The sequence below is a fragment of the Colobus angolensis genome, unplaced genomic scaffold (genome assembly GCF_000951035.1).
Source record: "Colobus angolensis palliatus isolate OR3802 unplaced genomic scaffold, Cang.pa_1.0 Scaffold179, whole genome shotgun sequence".
Classification (NCBI taxonomy): Eukaryota; Metazoa; Chordata; class Mammalia; order Primates; family Cercopithecidae; genus Colobus; species Colobus angolensis.
Window position 1 is genome coordinate 5,760,563 of NW_012114921.1, and position 21,617 is coordinate 5,782,179.

Here is a 21,617-nt window from a genome sequence, read left to right on the forward strand (position 1 = left end):
GGAAGCTGATATCTCTTATATCAACTCTATGGACCAAAGTCCCAGGATTCTCACTGCATTCAGGAGGTCCCAAGGGTGACACCTTTGTCCTGTATTTATATATATTTTTTATTCTAGATTGCAAGGTTTAATTTTTTTTGGGGGGGGGGTCCATGCTGGAGTACGGTGGTGCGATCTTGGCTCACTGCAACCCCCACCTCCTGGGCTCAAGTGATCCTCTAACCTCAGACCCCCAAGCAGCTGGGCCTACAGGCACAAGCAACCATGCCTAGCTCATTGTTGCCTTTTCTGTAGAGATAGGGTTTCACTATGTTGTCCAGGCTGGTTTCGAACTCCTGAGCTCAAGTGATCCACCTGCCTTGGCCTCACAAAGTGCCAGGATTACAGGCATGAGCCACCGTGCCTGGCTGGGTTTAAATTTTTTAATTGACAAAGAAAAGTTGTGTATATTTATGATGGAATATCTAAAACTAATTCCGTTTTGTGAACTGTCTAAAACTAATTACCATATGCATTGACTCACAGACTTATCTTTTTTTGTGGTGAGAGCACTTAAAGTCTCCTGTCCTAGCAATTTTCAAGTGTACAGTACATTGTTGTAACTGTAGTCACCATGTTGTACAGTAGATCTCTTGAACTTACTCATCCTAACTGAAAGTTTTTATCTTTGACCAGCATCTCCCCACACCTTCAGTCCCTCATAACCACTATTCTACTATGCTTCTGTGAGTTCAACTCTAAGATTCCACATGTAAGTTAGATCATGGGGTGTTTCTTTCTATACCTGACTTATTTCACTTAGCATAATCTCTTCCAGGTTTATCTATGTTGTCACAAATGACAGGATTTCTTTCTTTGTTAATGTTGAATAATATTCCATTGTGTATATAGATCGTATTTTCCTTATCCTTTCATCTGTTAATGGACACTTAGGTTGATTGCATATCTTGGCTATTGTGATTAATGCTGGAGGGAACGTGGGAATGCAAATATCCCATTAACAAACTGGTTTCATTTTCTGTGGATATATACCCCGTAGTGGGATTACTGAATCCTATAGTACTTATATTTTTAGTTTTTTGAGGAACCTTCATACTGTTTTCTATATGGCTATACTAATTTACATTCTCACCAACAGTGTACAGGGATTGTCTTTTTTTTTTCTTTCCTCATTTTTGCCTACACCTGTTGTGTTGTCTTTGATAATAACCACCCTAACAGGCGTTAGGTGATATCTCTTTGTGGTTTCGGTTTACATTTTCCTCATGAGTAGTAAGATTGAACATTGTTTGATACTTGTGGGCAATTTCTAGAAATTTACGGATGGGGATCCAAAGTTTCTGTACTGAATGTATAATAATGCACTAACCAAGCATGGTGTTGCACGCCTTTGGTCCCAGCTACTGGGGAGGCTGATGCAGGCTTGAGCCCAGCACATTGAGGCTGCAGTGAGCCGTGCTCACACCGGCATACTCCAGCCTGTGCGACAGAGTGAAACCCTGTCTCAAAAAAGGAAAAAAAAAGTACTATTTTTATTGTCATATAAAACATTGTTTTGGCAGGGTGTGGTGGTTCACGCCTGTAATCCCAGCACTTTGGGTGGCCGAGGTGAGAGGATCACTTGAAGTCAGGAGTTCAAGACCAGCTTGGCCAACATTGTGAAACCCCATCTCTACTAAAATTACAAAAATTAGCTGGGTGTGGTGGCATGTGCCTGTAATCCCAGCTACTCAGGAAGCTAAGGCAGGAGAATTGCTTGAACCCAGGAGGCGGAAGTTGCAGTGAGCCGAGATTGCACCACTGCACTCCAGCCTGGGTGACAGAGTGCAACTCCCTCTTAAAAAAATTAATAAAATAAAACATTGTTTTACTTTAAACAAGTATAGGGAGACTAATAAATACAGATGTTATTGTTACAACATTATGATATCTAAAAGAATTTCCTTTTATAGGAATAAAAGAAAAGATACTCTTTATTATCACCATCTGTCTTTTACATCATGTTTGAGTTAAGTAGAAAAAATGACAGGAAATACACTGACGTTTGCATTTCTTTCTCTTATTTTTTTGCCATGAACAATAGGACACAGACCATAGTGCTGCTGCTTTTTTTTTTTTTAAGAACTTAAATAATGTTTTTAACTCCTCTATCATTCCCAGCAATTTAAGAACTTTTTTAAAGAGATAAGGTCTTGCTCAATTGCCCAGGAAAGAATACAGTGTCATGATTATAAATCACTGTAACCTTGAACTCCTGGGCTCAAGCAATCCGTACCTACCTGAGCTTTCTGAGTAACTGGGACTACAGGCGTGTGCCACCATGTCCAGCTAATTTAAAAAAAAATAAATTGTTTTTGTAAAGATGAGGTCTTGCTATGTTGCCCAGTCTTAGACTCCTGGCCTCAAGGAATCCTCCCACCTCAACCTTCTAAAGCAGTGTGATTACAGGAGTAAGTCTTTCTTTTTTTTTTTTTTTTTTTTTAAGACAAGATTTATGCTCTGTCTCCAGGCTAGAGTTGAGTGGCTTAAACATGGCTCACTGCAGCTTTCGCCTCTTGGGCTCAATCAGTCCTCCTACCCCAGCTTCTTGAGTAGCTGGGACTACAGGCATGTGCAACTGTGCCCAGCTAATTTTTGTATTTTCTGTAGAGTCAGGGTTTCACCATGTTGCCCAGGCTGGTCTCAAACTCTTGTGCTCAAGCGATCTGCCTGTCTCAGCCTCCCAAAATGTTGGGATTACAGGTGTGAGCCGCCACGCCTGGCCTATAGTGCTTCTTATGTGAAAGATTTTTCCTTTCTGGGGAAGGAGGGAGGGAAGAAGGGAGGAAGGAAGACAATCTTTCATGATTGGAGGAACTGTTGAAGTTGGTTTGCTCTGATTGAGTTTGTTATGGTTTGAATTAGAAGGGGAAAATTTATCATTCATGAATTTTGGAAAGTAATAGTGGTGTGGATTTTAAGTCTCTACAAATTCCCCCATAAAAGGAACATATTGGTGGTAATAACAAATCATATAGACAAAATCTACAACAAAGGTCTTAAAGATTCTCAGGTACTATGGGCCTCATGAATTCTCAATTCTCACCACCCAAAGCCTTTCCAGGATTAAGCTCCACGCTGACGTGAAACTGCTGGGCATAGGCTCCAAATTAAGTAGGACAGGGACAACAGGACAAACAAAAAGAAGGTTCAAATAAAATTATGGGAGAGGAATAGAGTTAGGTGATCTCATAAAGTACATTGCTTTGAGTATTTCACAGAAATAACAGGGGAACTCTAAAGTTATGAAATTGGAAAAACTATCATAAAAATGACTTTTTTCTAAAAGTTTAGGGAATCTACTTGTACGTAAAACCAGACAACTAAAAGGGAGCAAGTTCAAATCTCCTGGGATTATAAGAACAAAAGAGAACAAGAAGCAGAATAACATCCCTAGAGACAATGAAAGCTTCTCAGAAAGACATGCCCATCAAACATGAAAACTATAATAAGTGGTAGGACTCGGAAGAGTTAAATTTTAAAAAGAGTAAGATAAACATCTGAGTCAACAAACATAAGAATTAATGCCTTTACAAAATAGAAAAATAGAAACCAGGGTATTTGTAAAAAAAAAAAAAAAGAAACATAGGATATAAGGATTTGAGAGAAAATGCTATACTGAAAATAGCCAAAGAAGATCCAAGAGATGTGTGTCCACAAAATAGAAAAAGCGGGGAACAGATAAATAACTAAAGACTATGTTGGAAAACACTTTCCTGAAGTAGATGGAAACTCAGTGCAGACCAATCAACATCAAGACATTTTCTAGTAAAGTTACAGGGCTTTGAAGAAAGTAATACTTTGGGTATCCAGACAAAAAGACCAAATGACTTACAAGGGAAGGAAAATCAGACTGCCTTATGACATCAGTGTTTTATGCCAGAAGAAAATGCCATAATGTATTTGAGAGACTCTCAGCAGGGAGAAAATGTCAGCCAGGGACTTCATGTCCAGCCAATGTGACTTTCAGATAGACTGCAGATAAGCTGTTACCAAAATCTATAATCTCTTTTCCCATGAGTGTTTTGTATAGGAATCTTGTCATGAATAAGCTTTAGGTAGCCAAAATGACTAACAAAACATCAGTAGTAGGTGATAAAGAAATAAGTAAAAGTTTAATCACATGTTATGAGTTAGTATACCTGCATATTTGTGTTTATGAGAGGAATCTAAGAGCAGTGACACCCCAGTAACAATGAACACAGCCTCCAGATTTTGATTTCAAAATGTCATTCTCCTGTAAGAGGAACCAGAGCTCCTTAGAGAAGAGATTGATCCCAATCACAAGCAGGGAAAACACAAGATGAGTCTGGAATGTCTGGTAATGCTGGAAAATAAGGATGTGCTCAAAAAGGGATTTGGGCATATCATTAGGACATAGGTGCCAAGTGGAGGGAGTTTCCCGATATTGAAAGCAGTAAGAGTTTTAGTAACAAAATATATAAAGATAGATAGATTTTAATCCATAGAATAGTATCTATGAGTTCAGACTTATGTGAGTACAATTTGAATAAATAAATAAAAGTGAAGGGTCATCTTTTCTCTGCAAGTGAACATCTGTTAAAACATGTAGATGTAATGAGGGAAGTAGAAAATCACCATTAAAAAAATGCTACAGTAATAATTGTTGCAAGCAAGATCCCTGATAGATACTAAAATTAGTGGGTGAAAGTTTGTTTAGAAGCAGGATATTAGCATAATTTCAAAGTATCTCCCCCAAGATATTTAACTGTTACAAAGGTGAAAATGGTAATTTTATAGTGAAATAACCCCAGTTAACATCACCTTAACCAAATAGTTAACCTCACCAGTAAGATGTTGTATTAGTCTGTTCTCCTGCTGCTAATAAAGATACACCTGAGACTGGGTAATTTATAAAGGAAAGAAGTTTAATGGACTCACAGTTCTGCATGGCTGGGGAGACCTGATAATCAGGGTGGAAGGCAAAGGAGAAGCAAAGGCATGTCTTGGCAGAAGGCAAGAGAGCTTGTGCAGGGGAACTCCCGTTTATAAAACCATCACATCTGTTGAGACTTACTCACTACACGAGAACAGTATAGGGGAACCACCCCCATGATTCAGTTATCTCCACCTGGCCCTGCGCTAGGCACATGGGGATTATTACAATTCAAGGTGAGATTTGGGTGGGGACACAGCCAAACCATACTAGGTATATTGACATCATGTAACTCTTTATACAAAGCACAACATAACTGTTGTGGAATTATTGTCAAAAAATTCCACATTAGATTGTATAACCTCAATCTAATCTAGAAAACACCAAACAAGCCCAAATTAAGAGAGATTCTACAGAATAACTGTGTCGGGGCCAGAAGAGACAAAAAAAGAATGAGGAATGGAGGAGACTAAGGGTTGGAGGAGACCAAGGAAAAAGAATACACTGAGACGTGGATCCTGGAATAAAAAAGGACATTGAAAGAAAACTGGTGAAATTTGAGTAAAATATGTTTAATAGTATTTTACCAATGTTAATTTTCTGTTTTGGTAATTGTACTCTAGTTATGTAAGTTTTTAACATTAGGAAAAGTAGAGTGAGAGTGCACTTGAAGTTTTTTTTCTGTTTCTTTTTTTGTTTTGTTTTGTTTAAGAAGGACTTTTGCTCTTCTTGCCTGGGCTGGAGTGCAATGGCTTGATCTGGGATCACTGCAACCTCCACCTCCAGGGTACAAGCAATTCTCCTGCCTCAGCCTCCTGGGTAGCTGGGATTACAGGCACCTGCAACCACACCCGGCTAATTTTTTTGTATTTTTAGTATAGACAGGGTTTCACCTTGTTGGCCAGGCTGGTCTCAAACTCCTGACCTTGTGATCTGCTTGCCCCGGCCTCGCAAAGTGCTGGGATTACAGATGTGAGCCACTGCACCCAGCCACCTACTGTATCATCTGTGTCCTTGAAAACCAAGATTTTCAGTGTGGGGGAAAAGCAAATAATATGTAAGCTAGAAAAGGTTAAGAAAACACAAACTATCAGAATGAACTCATGAGTTTTGTTTTGCCTTTTTTTTTTTAGTTGAAAGTGTGTGTGTGTGTGTGTGTGTGTCCTAACCCTGTTTGCTAAAAAGGCTTAGAAACAGTGGTCAACCCAGTACCTGTGAGCATCCTCAATGCCCAGATTGTGGTCTTGAAATACAACTTCCCAGTAAACTAAACCAATTTAAAAATCGGAAAAATGGTTGATTTCAGTTCTGCAGCATGATAAGCTCAGAATCATCTTGTCACTCCAGGTAATAAGAAGGTTATCAAAGTCATGTTAAAATGACTCAAGATAAAGAGTCAAACACCTATCCTTCCTTTTGTATATGAACTTTACCACTGTGTAACAAGATAGTAAATGAGTAAAGCACTCTTGTTTTTATAAAAGTATTCCAGCTAGTCACAGATGAATGAATGATTGAATGGGAATGTCATCATTTTGAAATCGCTAATAAGTTAAAAGATTTTATATTGAGCATCAACATCTGCTAATAAAAAGAGAAATAACCAGATATCATATGCCTGTTAATAAAGAACTCCCCAACACCAGATAAGTAGTTTTGTCACAGAAATTGAACCTGAATCTGTTGAAGTGATGATTCACAGGATAAACAAAGAACAGAGGAACATGGGAATGTAGTCTGCAGTGTCTAGAAACTGTAAGACAGTGGATTTAGTGTCTTGAACAAATAAATTGCAAGAAAAACAAGGGATAGAGGGGATAACATTAACGTATCCTTAAAAAGAAAATAAACTTGTGAAAGTAAACTATCAACAAAATAAGGAATAAGTTTAAGAGATACGTACTATGTGATGACTAGTTAGTAACACTGTATGCCTAAAATTGCCAAATAGATTTTAAGTGTTTTCACTACAAAAAAAAATTATATTGTGAGGTAATATGTATGTTAACTAGCTTGATCTAGCCATTCTACACTGTATTTATATTTCAAAACATCTGCCATATTTACAATTTTTACTTGTCAACAAATTTTGTCTGCCATATATACAATTTTTACTTGTCAACAAATTTTAATTAAAAAAAATCAGAATAATAGTTATTTTTGGTAAAGAAGAGAATTTTTTTTAACCTTAAAACACAATTTTAATGTTTTTTAACAGAATTTTATAGTCATAAAATAACATTGATTTTAGAAACAATATTTTTATAACAGAGTATTTTCTTCCAAGATTCTATTTTAGAGTTTTGTACTTTGAACAGTTGGTTCCTTAATGTTATTGTCCATTAGCCTATTTTTAGATTTTTCTAATTTGGCTTGAAAGTGAAATGTGTCATTATATTATGGATTGTGGGGTTTACGTAATTTCTTTTTTTTTTTTATTATACTTTAAGTTCTAGGGTACATGTGCATAACGTGCAGGTTTGTTACATATGTATACTTATGCCATGTTGGTGTGCTGCACCCATCAACTCATCAGCACCCATCAACTCGTCATTTACATTAGGTATAACTCCCAATGCCATCCCTCCCCCCTCCCCCCTCCCCGTGATAGGCCCCGGTGTGTGATGTTCCCCTTCCCGAGTCCAAGTGATCTCATTGTTCAGTTCCCACCTATGAGTGAGAACATGCGGTGTTTGGTTTTCTGTTCTTGCGATAGTTTGCTGAGAATAATGGTTTCCAGCTGCATCCATGTCCCTACAAAGGATGCAAACTCATCCTTTTTTATGGCTGCATAGCATTCCATGGTGTATATGTGCCACATTTTCTTAATCCAGTCTGTCACTGATGGACATTTGGGTTGATTCCACGTCTTTGCTATTGTGAATAGTGTCGCAATAAACATACGTGTGCATGTGTCTTTATAGCAGCATGATTTATAATCCTTTGGGTATATACCCAGTAATGGGATGGCTGGGTCGTATGATACTTCTAGTTCTAGGTCCTTGAGGAATCGCCATACTGTTTTCCAAAGAAGAGAATTATTATTGGAAAAGGCACGTGTAGCTCCCGTGGGGTAGCTGCTAAATTTCTTTTTCATTTTTGCCTTCTACTGTATTAAGCTATGCATTTGTTTTGTGTGATTTTCTTTGCTATACTTAACCATTAAAAAATTCTTGATACCTTTGTCAAGTAAGTACCATGAAATTTTAAAGTTATAAAAGAATTGTCACTGGTCAGGTGCAGTGGCTCATGCCTGTAATCCCAGCACTTTGGGATTAGCTTGGCATGATGACACTTGCTTATAGTTCCAGTTACTTAGGAGGCCTAGGCAAGAGGGTCGCTTGAGCTCAGAAGTCTGAGGTTATAGTGAGGTATGATCATACCAGTGCACTCCAGCCTGGGTGACAGAGCAAGACATTGTCTCTAAAAATAAAAAAAATTTAAAAAAAGAATTGGCACAAATTCAGATCCCTTTATCATACAGCGAAATGGTGCAGGCAGCTTGCATAAAATTTTCTATTATGTGCATCTTGATAGTATCAAATGATAATTTTAGTATTTGAACACATTTTGGAAACTGTTAAGTCTGTTGACATTTTCAAAATGGTGAAAGTTTCTTTGGCAAACAAAACTTCAATTGCAGAAATATACTCTTAGACACAGGTAATATTTCACCTGTCATATTTCACTCATTTCAGTCAACAAATACTTATTGAGTATGTGCAATTTGTCATGCACTATCTTCAGTATTGCAAATGTAGCCGTGAAAAAAATCAGTCAAATTTTTCCCATCATAGAGATTACATGTCGTAATTATCAAACAATAAACAAGATTAGTAAATAAAATATACAGTATAGATGGTGATAAGGAGGTATAGAGGGAAAATAATTTGGGGAAGAAAGTGGGACATAATTTTAGACTGAGTTGCTAGAAAATGACTTATCGAAGAGTTGGTACTTAAGTAGAGTCCTAAAGGATCTGAGAGAGCAAGCCATGCAAATACCAGAGAAAAAGGACTTTTATGCTGACAAAAACAGGCAGGACCCCGAGGTGGAGCAAGCCTACTTACTGTGTTAGAGCAAAGATTGACCAGGGTTTATCTTCCAAATCTGACCTGCTACCTGTTTTATTAATTAAATCTTATTTATTCATTTAATATTTGATTGTCAGTGACTCCTTTTTCACTACAATGGTAGACTTAAGTAGTTGTGACAGACTCCATGGCTTGGGAAGCTAATAATATTTACTCTGACCCTTTATGGAAAGTTTGCTGATCTGTTTCATAGAAAAAGCAAAGTTATCAATATAGCTGAAGCAGAATGAGTGGGGACTATTTGTAATAGGGGAAAAAAGAGGTTGGGCAGGTAAGGCTCTGGAATAGTGGGGAGAGGGACATGCCAGTTGTACTGGGCCTTGTGGTTTATTGAGAATTTTGGTTTTCAATATGAATGGCCATGAAGAGCTTTTATAATTAGTTATCTTGCAATAATCCTTTAACTATTCTTGTTTCTGTCATCATTCACTTTAATCTGTTGTCAATACTACAGCTAGTGAGAGCTCATTAAAACAACTGAGATGATGAAACTTTGATTAAAACTCTTTCTGAGTAGGCTAGAGGATATGAAATGCAAAACATTAAGTAGGGATTGGCCTTAACTTAAAATAGATATCACTGGCTTTTTTTGATTTTGGGGATTTTTTCAGGACAGAGTTTCACTTTGTTGTCCAGAGTGGAGTGCACTGGCGTGGTCATGGCTCACTGCAGGCTCAGCCTCCCTGGGCTCGGGTGATCCTCCCACCTCAGCCTCTAGCATAACTGGAACTACATGGAACTACGGGTGTGCACCACCATGCCTGGCTAATTTTTCGCCATGCCTGGCTAATTATTTTTGGTCAAGACGGGTTTTGTTATGTCGCCCAGGCTGGTCTCAAACTCCTGGGCTCAAACAATCTGCCCACCTTGGCCTACCAAAGTGCTGGGATTATAGGCGTGAGCCAACATGCCTGGCCCAAGGTACCTTTTCTGAAGTGCAGATCTGATCCTGTCACTCCACTCCCTGCATTAAACACACTGGGTTTCTTATTTATGTAATTAAAAAGATATTACATGTTCACTATAGAAAACTTGGGAAAGTGTAAAGCAAAAAATAAAAATTGGTTGTTATCCTATTATCAAGATGCAACAATACTGTTGACATTGTGTTCTGTTTCTTTCTAGTCATTATTCTAGGCATGGTTACAGATTTATTGGTTTATTTATGTGAATTAGGATTACATGAAAAATGCAGTTTTATTTTCTACTTTTTGCATTTAACATGCTACCATGATAGTTTCTCTGTCTTTGAAAATTTCTTTAATGAGGTTTCCAGGTGTAAAGCAAGCACTCAGTAAATATGTATTGAATAGTTATTGAATGGTTTTACCTAATTTATGCTAATACTACTAATGTATGAGCATAATTCCTTTTGCCATATCTAGAAGCTTTGAACATTATGACTAAATAAAAACTTTGCTGGTTGGTTAAATTAAAAATCTCGCTGCTTTTTGAATTTTAATTTCTTTGATTACTAGTGGAGTTTGAACATTTCAGCCGTTGTATTGTTGGTTGACATCCATGGCTAATTTTGTTTTGGGATCTTTAGTTTTAGCTTATATTTTAAATGATCTTTTAAGTAAATACATTTATTAATCCTTCAATGCAGTATACCTTAGCATCTGTTAAATGTATCATGTCCTTGCCTAAATCTCACTTTGTAAGTTGGTGAAATATCCTTCATAGAATTTTTAATTAAATATTGCTTTACAGTCTACATAAGACTTCCTGTTAGTAAAAGCTACCTCATGAAAAGTATTGATGTTATTTGCCAGCATTTAGACTAGAATTTGTTGCCATTTCAGTTTATTCAATTTAGTCAGCACATGTTTGAGTGTCTTACTGCAGGTGAATAATCCATGATTCTGCCCCAGAGTAGTTCATAAGACTGGTAGGACACATAGATTTGTAAATAAAGAATTATAATTCTGGGCAGTAAGTGCTATTATAGAAGTCTGTATAAAGCAATGTGCAAACACAAGACAAGGAGCCGTTAATTCTTTATAGGGAAAGGATCAGATAAAATTATAAAATGGAGTGATATTTTAACTGGGCTTGAAGGAGGTAAGATCTTGCCTATAATATAATAATATTGGCAAACATTGAGTGCTTGCCTGGTATTACTCTTCTGAAGGCCTTATATGTAGTATTGTATGCAATCATTGGCAACCCAGATTGTGCCTGTTATTTTAGTTGTTTTACAAATTAGGAAAGTGGGTGGGAGGAGGGTCAGGATCAAAACACTACCTATCAGATACTATGTTTATTATTGCCTGGATGACAAAATAATCTGTATGTCAAACCTTGGTGACATGCAGTTTACCTGTGTAAAAAACCTGTGCACGTACCCTTGACCCTAAAGTAAAAGTTAAAAAAAAATTAGGAAAGTGAGGAATCTTAAAAGGTACAAAATAGCAATTGCTTACTAGGCAGAGTTAACAGAGTAAAACAAAAAAGTGATGGCAGCTTTGGGAAACTGAATTTTCCTATGTGGCTGAAGTTTGTGGTAAAAAGACGGGCCAAGTAATTAATAATAGCTCCCAAGTACTATGTAAAAGTACTTTGCATGCTCCATTTTCAAAAATTCCCCTTAGATAAAAAGAAAAAAACATCCTCACAGTTACTCCTTGAGGTATAGATATTTATGTTTCAGTTTTTTAAAGAGTTTAGAGTCTAAAGAGACTTAGAAAGTTTCAAGTAATTTTCTAAAGGTCCCACAGCTGGCCAAGGTGGAGGTGACACAAAAGCGTTAAGGTTTTTCTGACTCTTTGAGAGTCTTATTTTTCTTTCTTTCTTTTTTTCTTTTTTTTTTTTGAGACAGAGTCTTGCTCTGTCGCCAGACTGGAGTGCAGTGGGGCAATCAGCTCACTGCAACCTCCGTCTCCCAGGTTTAAGCCATTCTCCTGCCTCAGCCTCCCAAGTAGCTGGGACTACAGGCCAACACCACCCCACCCTGCTAATTTTTGTATTTTTAATGGAGACGGGGTTTCATCATGTTGGCCAGGATAATCTCAATCTCTTGACCTTTGTGCGACCCACCTTGGCCTCCCAAAGTGCTGGGATTGCAGGCTTGAGCCACCGCACCTGGCCAAGAGTCTTAATTTGTAGTGAAGTAGTTCAAATAAAAAATAGTATAAAACACTTGTATATCCAGCATTTTATTTGTGTGGTGGGTTTTTTTGTTTTTTTGTTTTTTGTTTTTTGAGACAGGGTCTTGCTTTGTCGCCCCAGCAGGAGTGCAGTAGTGCAATCATAGCTCACTACAGCCTTGACTTCCTGGACTCAAGCAATCCTCCCACGTAGCTGGGATCACAGCTCCTTCTCCAGGTATTGTGTATAGAATCTGGACCCAAAGAAGGGAAAAGGGCAAAAGGCACCAGTCAGCTGACTCCTTTCTCACCCACGACTTCCTCATGCATGTCATTGGTCATAAGTGGATCACATGACTCACAGCTTTAAGGTATTTGAGGAGGCAAGTGCCTTCCTGAACAAAATTTGTTCTGTTTGTAAGAAAGAAGAGGAGAATAGATAATGGGCAGGCAACTCGTAGTGTCTTCTACTGTTAACTTATATAGAATATTCAATGTATCATTACAGAGTGATTCTGCTAGGGGTGGTGGAGACAGCACATAATAAGTGATCAATAAATATTTATTGAGTAAATGAATGAATCACTTTTAAAAACCCACAGTAGATACAACTTCTCTTGAGTCACCTCATTTGTGAAGGAATGTGATGCTGTGTGTCAGTTTTTGGAGTGAATTTTTCCTTTGGTCACTTCAAATTTCATGCCTCTTAAACTCGTTTATGTGCTCTTTTACAACTTTCTTTTGACAAACTTTAGGAAAATCCTTGTGTCACTGACCTTTTCACTAATTTTTATAGTGCTTAAAGGTTCATATTCTGTCCTAGTTCTTCGTTTCTCTGTACTATTTTGGAAACGTATTTATTTAATTTAGAGGAGCTAGAATATTAATTGTTGTCATTTTTTTTTCTTAAAAGAACCAAGCCGGCCAGGGTGGTGGCTCACGCCTGTAATCCCAGCACTTTGGGAGGCCAAGGTGGGCGGATCACCTGCGGTTGGGAGTTCGAGACCAGCCTGACCAACATGGAGAAACCCCATCTGTACTAAATATACAAAATTAGCCGGGCATAGTGGCTCATGCCTGTAATCCCAGCTACTTGGGAGGCTGAGACAAGAGAATCGCTTGAACCCAGGAGTCAGAGGTTGTGGTGAGCCGAATCACACCATTGCACTCCAGCCTGGGCAATAAGAGCGAAACTTCGTCTCAAAAAAAAAAAAAGAACCAAGTCAAATACACAAAAACCCAAGAATTTAACATTTTTGGAATAAAAGAAAAATAACACCAGTGGAGAACAATAGCTGAGGTTATTTAGTCCAGCTGCTTTATTTATAGATGAAGAAAGATCAGTGAGTTTGTGACACCCCCAAAGATGCATTAGTTAACCTGAGAAGAATCTTGAACCTGATGTCATTTCTTGTTTTATTTTGCTGTGTTGTTACTCAAACCAAGATCAGTTACCTGCGAATGAAAACATAAGAGAAATCTACTGAAGAAACTGAGAAACTTACTTTACATTGGATCAGGGTCATGATGAGATCTTTAGATACTTTCTGAACCACAGAATAGAGATAAAAAATACTAACTTGTGTTTAGCGCACACTTAGTATTGGGTTGAAGTTTTTTTTTGTTTTGTTTGTTTCTTTTTTTGAGACAGGATCTCACTCTGTTACCGATGCTGGAATGCACCCAGGCTGGAATGCAGTGGCATGATCAGGGGTCAGGGTTAACCTTGAACTCCTGGGCTCCAGTGATCCTTCCACCTCAGCCTACCTAATAGCTGGAACTACAAGCACACACCACCATGCCCCAGCTTTTTGTATTTTTTGTAGGGACAAGAGTTTCACCATGCTGCCCAGGCTGGTCTCGAACTCCTGAGTTCAAGCAATCCGCCCAATTTGGCCTCCCAAAGTGCTGCGATTAAAGGCGCGAACCATTGCATGTGGCGGTTGAAGTTATTTTTAAAGATAGTAATCGGTATTTTAACTGTTAAATAAGGTGTTCATTTAGTTAAATTTCCTGATGTACTAGCTAATCTCATTAAATGAGAATTTATCAAACCTGTTTTATCAGTGGGAAAGAGAAAACATACAAATTAGGTAATTACTGTCATCACTGTTTTTTTCTTACCTTATTTATGCTGTAGTAGAACTATTTTATATTTTGAATTAAATTTTTTTTTTTTTTGCTGTCATCTCTTGAAATATTTTAGCAGCATTCCCTACAGCACTGACTTTGTAAAGAAGGAAGAAATACTGATTACAGTTGCTTAACTCTCAGACCCTGAATGGTTCTAAATGGTTCTTGGCTTTTTTATTTGCAACATCATTGGACATAAAAGAAACGGTGGTTTATAATGAAAATATTCACTTTTAATGAAATGTTAAATTTTCATTTCAAAAAACATATCCTGCTTTATCTTCTCACTTCTTTCCATCCCATTATTCCCATGAAATATATCCTAACTGGTTTATCAATTTGATGCGAATCATTTCAAACTTTTTAGAAAAAAACTTATATCTTAGTAAAACTTTGTTTAGAATTAGGTTTTTCAGTAGCAAGGATAAGGTGAAGGGATTAAAAATGTAAGTAAAATTAGTAGTTAATATATTCTGTAACGCAATCTCTATAATCCTATTCAGAGATTATGCTATTTACTGAATATAGCTTTGGTTATGTTTAAATCTGCACCAGTATTAGGTACTCCATAAAAGTTGAAAATATATAGCCAATAAGGTATAAAGAAGAATTGACAGATAAATCTAAACAATTTCTTTGTATAGTACTAACTTCTGAAATGTTCAGTGGTGGCATTTGATAAAGTAAGTTGTAATATGATCACATTGAAGATTGTTATGTAATTATTAAACTCAATGTTTATAAAAGGCATTTAGTATCATAAGAAAGTGCCAGTGTTTCAACGAATAAATTGAGGCAACATGATACCAACTTAGTGAAAAATATATAAGACCAGAAGGAAGTAACCTAAAATATTACTAGTGATTGCCTCTGGGTAATAGGATATGGGCTTTTTGTCTTTCTATATTTTTCCATTTTCCCACTGCCGTGTTCCTGGTACAAGTGAAATGAAGTGCTCAGTGACTTGCGAAAAAGAACAGTTGTCAGTTTGTAAAACAAATATGGTCTTTTGGAAATGTTTTATGTAGCATTTTCAATTTTATGTTTTTAAGCCATCTCTTGAATTTGAATGAATTATTTGAACTGCATAAATATTTGCAATCCATTGAGAACACTGAAAAAAAAGTAAAAATCAGAAACCTAAATTTTTCTAAATATGTTTTTCAATATCTACAAGTTGTATTTCAACATTTTTATAATTTTCTTCATTGTCAGATTTTATTTTTTATTGTCAAATATCCAATGACAAAGGCTACCTCTTTTAAAATAGAAACTTTATTTTTTTTTTATTTTTATTTTTTTTTGGAGACGGAGTCTAGCTCTGTCGCCCAGGCTGGAGTGCTGGAGTGCAGTGACGCGATCTCGGCTCACTGCAAGCTCCGCCTCCCAGGTTTACGCCATTCTCCTGCCTCAGCCTCCCAAGTAGCTGGGACTACAGGCGCCCGCCATCTCGCCCGGCTAGTTTTTGTATTTTTTAGTAGAGACGGGGTTTCACCGTGTAGCTCAGGATGGTCTCGATCTCCTGACCTCGTGATCCACCCATCTCGGCCTCCCAAAGTGCTGGGATTACAGGCTTGAGCCACCGCGCCCGGCCTAAAATAGAAACTTTAAATGGAAATATACATTATACTAAGACTTACATTTTATAGCCTTGAAAGTTTCTATTCATGTAATTAAACTTTTTCTGATTTTTAGAGGAACAGAAAGAAAGTGAAAAGGTGAAAAGTGAGGAGCAGCCTATGGATATAGAAAACCGTTCTACAGCCAATGTTCTAGAAGAGACTACTGTGAAAAAAGAAAAAGAAGATGAAAAGGAACTTGTGAAACTGCCAGTCATAGTGAAGCTAGAAAAACCTTTGCCGGAAAATGAAGAAAAAAAGATTATCAAAGAAGAAAGTGATTCCTTCAAGGAAAATGTCAAACCCATTAAAGTTGAAGTGAAGGAGTGTAGAGCAGATCCTAAAGATACCAAAAGTAGCATGGAGAGGCCAGTGGCGCAGGAGCCTGAAAGGATCGAATTTGGTGGCAATATTAAATTTTCTCACGAAATTACTGAGAAATCTACTGAAGAAACTGAGAAACTTAAAAATGACCAGCAGGCCAAGATACCACTAAAAAAACGAGAAATTAAACTGAGTGATGATTTTGACAGTCCAGTCAAGGGACCTTTGTGTAAATCAGTTACTCCAACAAAAGAGTTTTTGAAAGATGAAATAAAACAAGAGGAAGAGACTTGTAAAAGGATCTCTACAATCACCGCTTTGGGTTATGAAGGGAAACAGCTGGTAAATGGAGAAGTTAGTGACGAAAGGGTAGCTCCAAATTTTAAGACAGAACCAATAGAGACAAAGTTTTATGAGACAAAGGAAGAGAGCTATAGCCCCTCTAAGGACAGAAATATCATCATGGAGGGAAATGGCACAGAGTCCTTAAATTCTGTCATAACGAGTTTGAATATAGGTGAGCTTGAGAAAGAAACAGCCCCTTTGAGGAAAGATGCAGATAGTTCAATATCAGTCTTAGACATCCATAGTCAAAAAGCACAAATAGAGGAACCCGGTCCTCCAGAAATGGAAACTTCTCTTGAGTCTTCTGAGATGGCAAAAGATCTCTCTTTAAAAACTGCTTTATCTACAACTGAGTCGTGTACCATGAAAGTTGAAGAAAAGTCTCCCAAAACTAAGAAGGATAAGCGCTCACCAATCCTAGAATGTCTTGAAAAGTTAGAGAAGTCCAGAAAGACTTTCCTTGATAAGGACACACAAAGATTGAGTCCAATACCAGAAGAAGTTCCAAAGAGTACTCTAGAGTCAGAAAAGCCTGGCTCTCCTGAGGCAGCTGAAACTTCTCCACCATCTAATATGATTGACCACTGTGAGAAACTGGCTTCAGAAAAAGAATTGGTAGAATGCCAGAGTACAGGTACTGCTGGTGGTCAGTCTGTGAAAAAAGTAGACCTAGAAACCCTAAAAGAGGATTCTGAGTTCACAAAGGTAGAAATGGATAATCTGGACAATGCCCAGACCTCTGGCATAGAGGAGCCTTCTGAGACAAAGGGTTCTATGCAAAAAAGCAAATTCAAATATAAGTTGGTTCCTGAAGAAGTAACCACTGTCTCAGAAAATACAGAGATAACCTCTGAAAGGCAGAAAGAAGGCATCAAATTAACAATCAGGATATCAAGTCGGAAAAAGAAGACTGATTCTCCCCCCAAAGTTCTAGAACCAGAAAATAAGCAAGAAAAGACAGAAAAGGAAGAGGAGAAAACAAATGTGGGTCGTACTTTAAGAAGATCTCCAAGAATATCTAGACCCACTGCAAAAGTGGCTGAGATCAGAGATCAGAAAGCTGATAAAAAAAGAGGGGAAGGAGAAGATGAGGTGGAGGAAGAGTCAACAGCTTTGCAAAAAACTGACAAAAAGGAAATTTTGAAAAAATCAGAGAAGGATACAAATTCTAAAGTAAGCAAGGTAAAACTTCTACTTGTTTTAATTTTTAATTAAAAATATTTGTCTCTATATGTTCATAGGTTTTTTGGTTTTGTCTAAAACTTAGTCATCAAAGACAACTGAAAAAGTGTCTTTCTTCCTCTGAGATACCTTTTCAGACTTTATAGTCTTATACTCTATACTCTTGTCATCTTTTAACTTTTTTAAGAAATTAAAAGTAGTATAGAAATATATTCTCCTTGTTAACTATTCAAATAATATCCAACCTGTAGAATTATAGAATGAGAATTCCCCGTTGCCATTATTAACAGTTTGGGGATAATTGCCACTATTAACAGTTTGGGGCATAGTATCTTTCCAGTCCTTTTTTTTTTTTTTGAGACACAGTCTTGCTCTGTTGCCAGGCTGGCGTGCAGTGGCACGATCTCGGCTCACTGCAACCTCTGCCTCCCTGGTTCAAGTGATTCTCTTGCCTCAGGCTCCCAAGTAGTTGGGACTACAGGTGCGAGCCACCACACCCAGCTAATTTTTGTATTTTTAGTAAAGGTGGGATTTCACCATGTTAACCAGGATGATCTCTATCTCTTGAACTGGTGATCCGCCCACGTTGGCCTCCCAAAGTGCTAGGATTACAGTCATGAGCCACCGCGCCTGGTCCTCCAGTCCTTTTTCATACATTTATGTGGATGTTCATAAATATGTACTTATTTTTAAAAATTGGATCAAATATGTTCATTTTTCTGTGAGTTTTTCACTTAAAGTGTCTCTGAATTCTTCATGTCAGTATAGTATACTTTTGCTTGTTAATGGCCACACAGTACTCCATAGTGTGGATATACCTCAGTTTATTTAATCACTCACTTACTGATTGACATTTAGGTTGTTTCCAATTTTTCACTATTACAGGCAGTGCTGCATTGAAGATCCTTTTGGACATGAGTGAGTATTTCTTTAGAATAGACTCCTAGAATTGGAATTGCTGGGTCAAGGGACATGTATATTTTAAGTTTTGATAGCTACTTCCACATTGTCCTCCAAAAAGGCCCCATTAATATAGCATCTTATTACCAGTGTATGACAGTGCCTATTTTCCCCATTTTACTCATTAATATTGGTGTTACTCATCAGAATTCCCTTTTTTATGACCCTGTTATTTTAAGCAAAATATTTTACAAGTCTTTTGCTAGTCTATGGGAATTTTTCATAATCAAAATTGCTACTTTTCTTTTTAATTTATTTAAACAATCAGATCATTTTTCATTGTAAGTGATCCTGTGTTCCCTGAAATACTGAATTTTTAGTGATTTTTTTTTTAAGTTTCCTCTTTTGTTGTTAGAATTAATTTTGTTCTTTGCTGGAGACCTATAGTGTAGGAATAAACTAAAATACAAGTTGAAAGAGTAAAAAACTAAACAATAAAAAGCTGTTAATCACATTGTAAATTTGTTCTCTGAATGTATATATTTTTTTGTCAAGATTTTTTTAATGCAGTTCTGGCTTATTTAAAATTTAAAATTTATCTCCAATACAGGATTTTAAATTTTTACATGAAAATATGTGAGAATATAGTCATCGTTCTCTTATAAAGTATTTAAAATGTGCATGACCTTTGACCCAGAATCCTCTTCAAGGAATTTATCCTAACCACAGAGATGTGTGTAAAAATATTTATAAAGATACAGTACATTGTTGATGAAAGTGAAAAACATGGGAAACAACTACCTAAATGTCTAGTAGAGGATTAGATAAAAACAGTTATGTAATGGCATTTATAGTAATGTTAGGAGAATATGACTAGGAAAAATATAAGACCAAATGTTCATTATAGTTCAATTTTAAGAAAAAAGAAAACAAAAATTAGAAAAAATAGTGGAAATATATACCAAAATTTAACCATAGCTATATCTGATGATGAGATGATAATAATTTTCTCCTTTTTTTGGTATATTGGCTGAATATTATACAATGGACATGGAATCAGGAGATTTTTAAAAGACATTCTTATATCAAATTATCCCAATTTTTTATTTTATACAAGGTAAAACCCAAAGGCAAAGTTCGATGGACTGGTTCTCGGACACGTGGCAGATGGAAATACTCCAGCAATGACGAAAGTGAAGGGTCTGACAGTGAAAAATCATCTGCAGCCTCAGAAGAGGGAGAGGAAAAGGAAAGTGAAGAAGCCATCCTAGCAGATGATGATGAACCATGCAAAAAATGTGGCCTTCCAAACCATCCTGAGCTTGTATGTACCTGATATAAATGAACAATACTCATGTCACAGACATGGTGAGGTTGCCCAGAGCAGCTAACTCTTCTGAGTTTTATCATGGTTGGAATTTCTTAATGATAACTTGTATGCTACAGAGTAACCTTTATTTCTGTTTCTCATACAACCTAATTCTAGGAAGGCCAGCGATCAAGATCCTACTTTCATTCTACCTAGCTTATACATTGATATTTCCTCTACATAATAATACAGCTCAATCTCTTCTCACAAATTGATGAATGTATTCAAGTATTTTTAGTTTGTTCTTTTAAAGTTTTTCTTCTTTCTCTTTAAATTACTTTATAATGGTATTTCTGCCTGGCATGGTGGCCACATGCCAGTAGTTGCAGCTACTCAGGTGGCTGAGGTAGGAGAATTTGAGCCCAGGAACTCAAATGCAACCTGGGCAGCGTGGCAAGACCCTGTCTCATGGATGGTTGGATAGATAAATAGGTAAGATAAATAGGTAACTTTATAATGATATTTTTGAAGTGCCAGCTTTAAGTAAATTAGGCCTGAAGGTCTTACTGCCTTCCTATAAAAACATGTAAGTCAAGTAGTAATGTAGTAGGGCTTTAAATTTTTTTAATGGCAAAAGAGCGGCATTGGAATGTTTCTAAAATAAAGAAATGATGAATGCTTGAGGTGATGGATACCCTAGTAACCCCATGTGATTATTACTCATTAGATGCCTTTATTAAAACATCACTGTACCCTATAAATATATACACCTACTATATACCCACTAAAATTTTTTAACATAAAAATTTTTTTTTTAATTTATAAGAGATAAATCATAGACCAGATATATTCCAAAAAGAATCGTACTGCATTTATAGGGAGCTTTTTTCCCCAGGAAGTAAGTGCTTCAAAGGCTGCCTGAATCAGGAGAATCAATATCTAATCTATTTTATATACTATATCTATATATATAATATATATATAATTTGCAGTTCATAAGTGAGTCTGTTGAGGAAATAGCCTTGTTATACCTAATTCTATGTACCTGTGCTGTTCTTTTGAATAGATTTTACTTTAAAGGCAAACTCCAGCTATTAAGTAGAAGAAAATATAAAGAAAGATGTTTCTACCTGAGTAGAATCGTGTGGACCAGAAACATTTGAGATCCTCTAAAGTTTGGAAAATTCCTAAGGACTGGTTCTCCAGGCTCTTTTTTCCTGCAAGGCGTTATGATGTGATGGGAAAAGCATAGGGCCAGACATCCTGAATTCAGATCCTACTTATCAGGATACCACTTATCAGGAGCTATCTTCTCTATATTTTGATTTCTTTATTGTAAGGTGTGACTCACACCACATACTTCTGAGGGGCGTTTTTTTAACAGCTCATATAAAGTTGCCTAGCACCGTTTCGGATACATATTATGTGCTGGGTTAAAGTTAATTCTGGTTTACTTACTCTTTTCTTTCTTACTGTTAATATCGTATCTGGAAACTAAATGTGTTATCAATGAAGTTTATCATAACCCAATAGTTTTTAAGGGCTCAAGTAAAAACTAGGGAATGACTTGAGCTCTGGGAAGAATAGATGTTGAAATTATGCTGAGAAGATTCCTCTAAGCATTTTATGATCATCAAGGTCTATGCAACTTAAATCAATATTTTTATACAGAGAAAGGCCAAGAGG

General features: G+C 36.8%; 1 protein-coding gene across 1 annotated transcript in view; it reads left to right on the top strand.

The window, feature by feature from the left end:
• The window catches only part of RSF1 (remodeling and spacing factor 1), a 172,378-nt gene that overhangs the window by 114,957 nt on the left and 35,804 nt on the right, over positions 1-21,617 (top strand). Inside the window, exons 6-7 of the mRNA XM_011938967.1 lie at positions 15,948-17,722; positions 19,740-19,946. Coding sequence (XP_011794357.1) covers positions 15,948-17,722; positions 19,740-19,946 — 1,982 coding nt within the window. The remainder of the gene's footprint in view (positions 1-15,947; positions 17,723-19,739; positions 19,947-21,617) is intronic.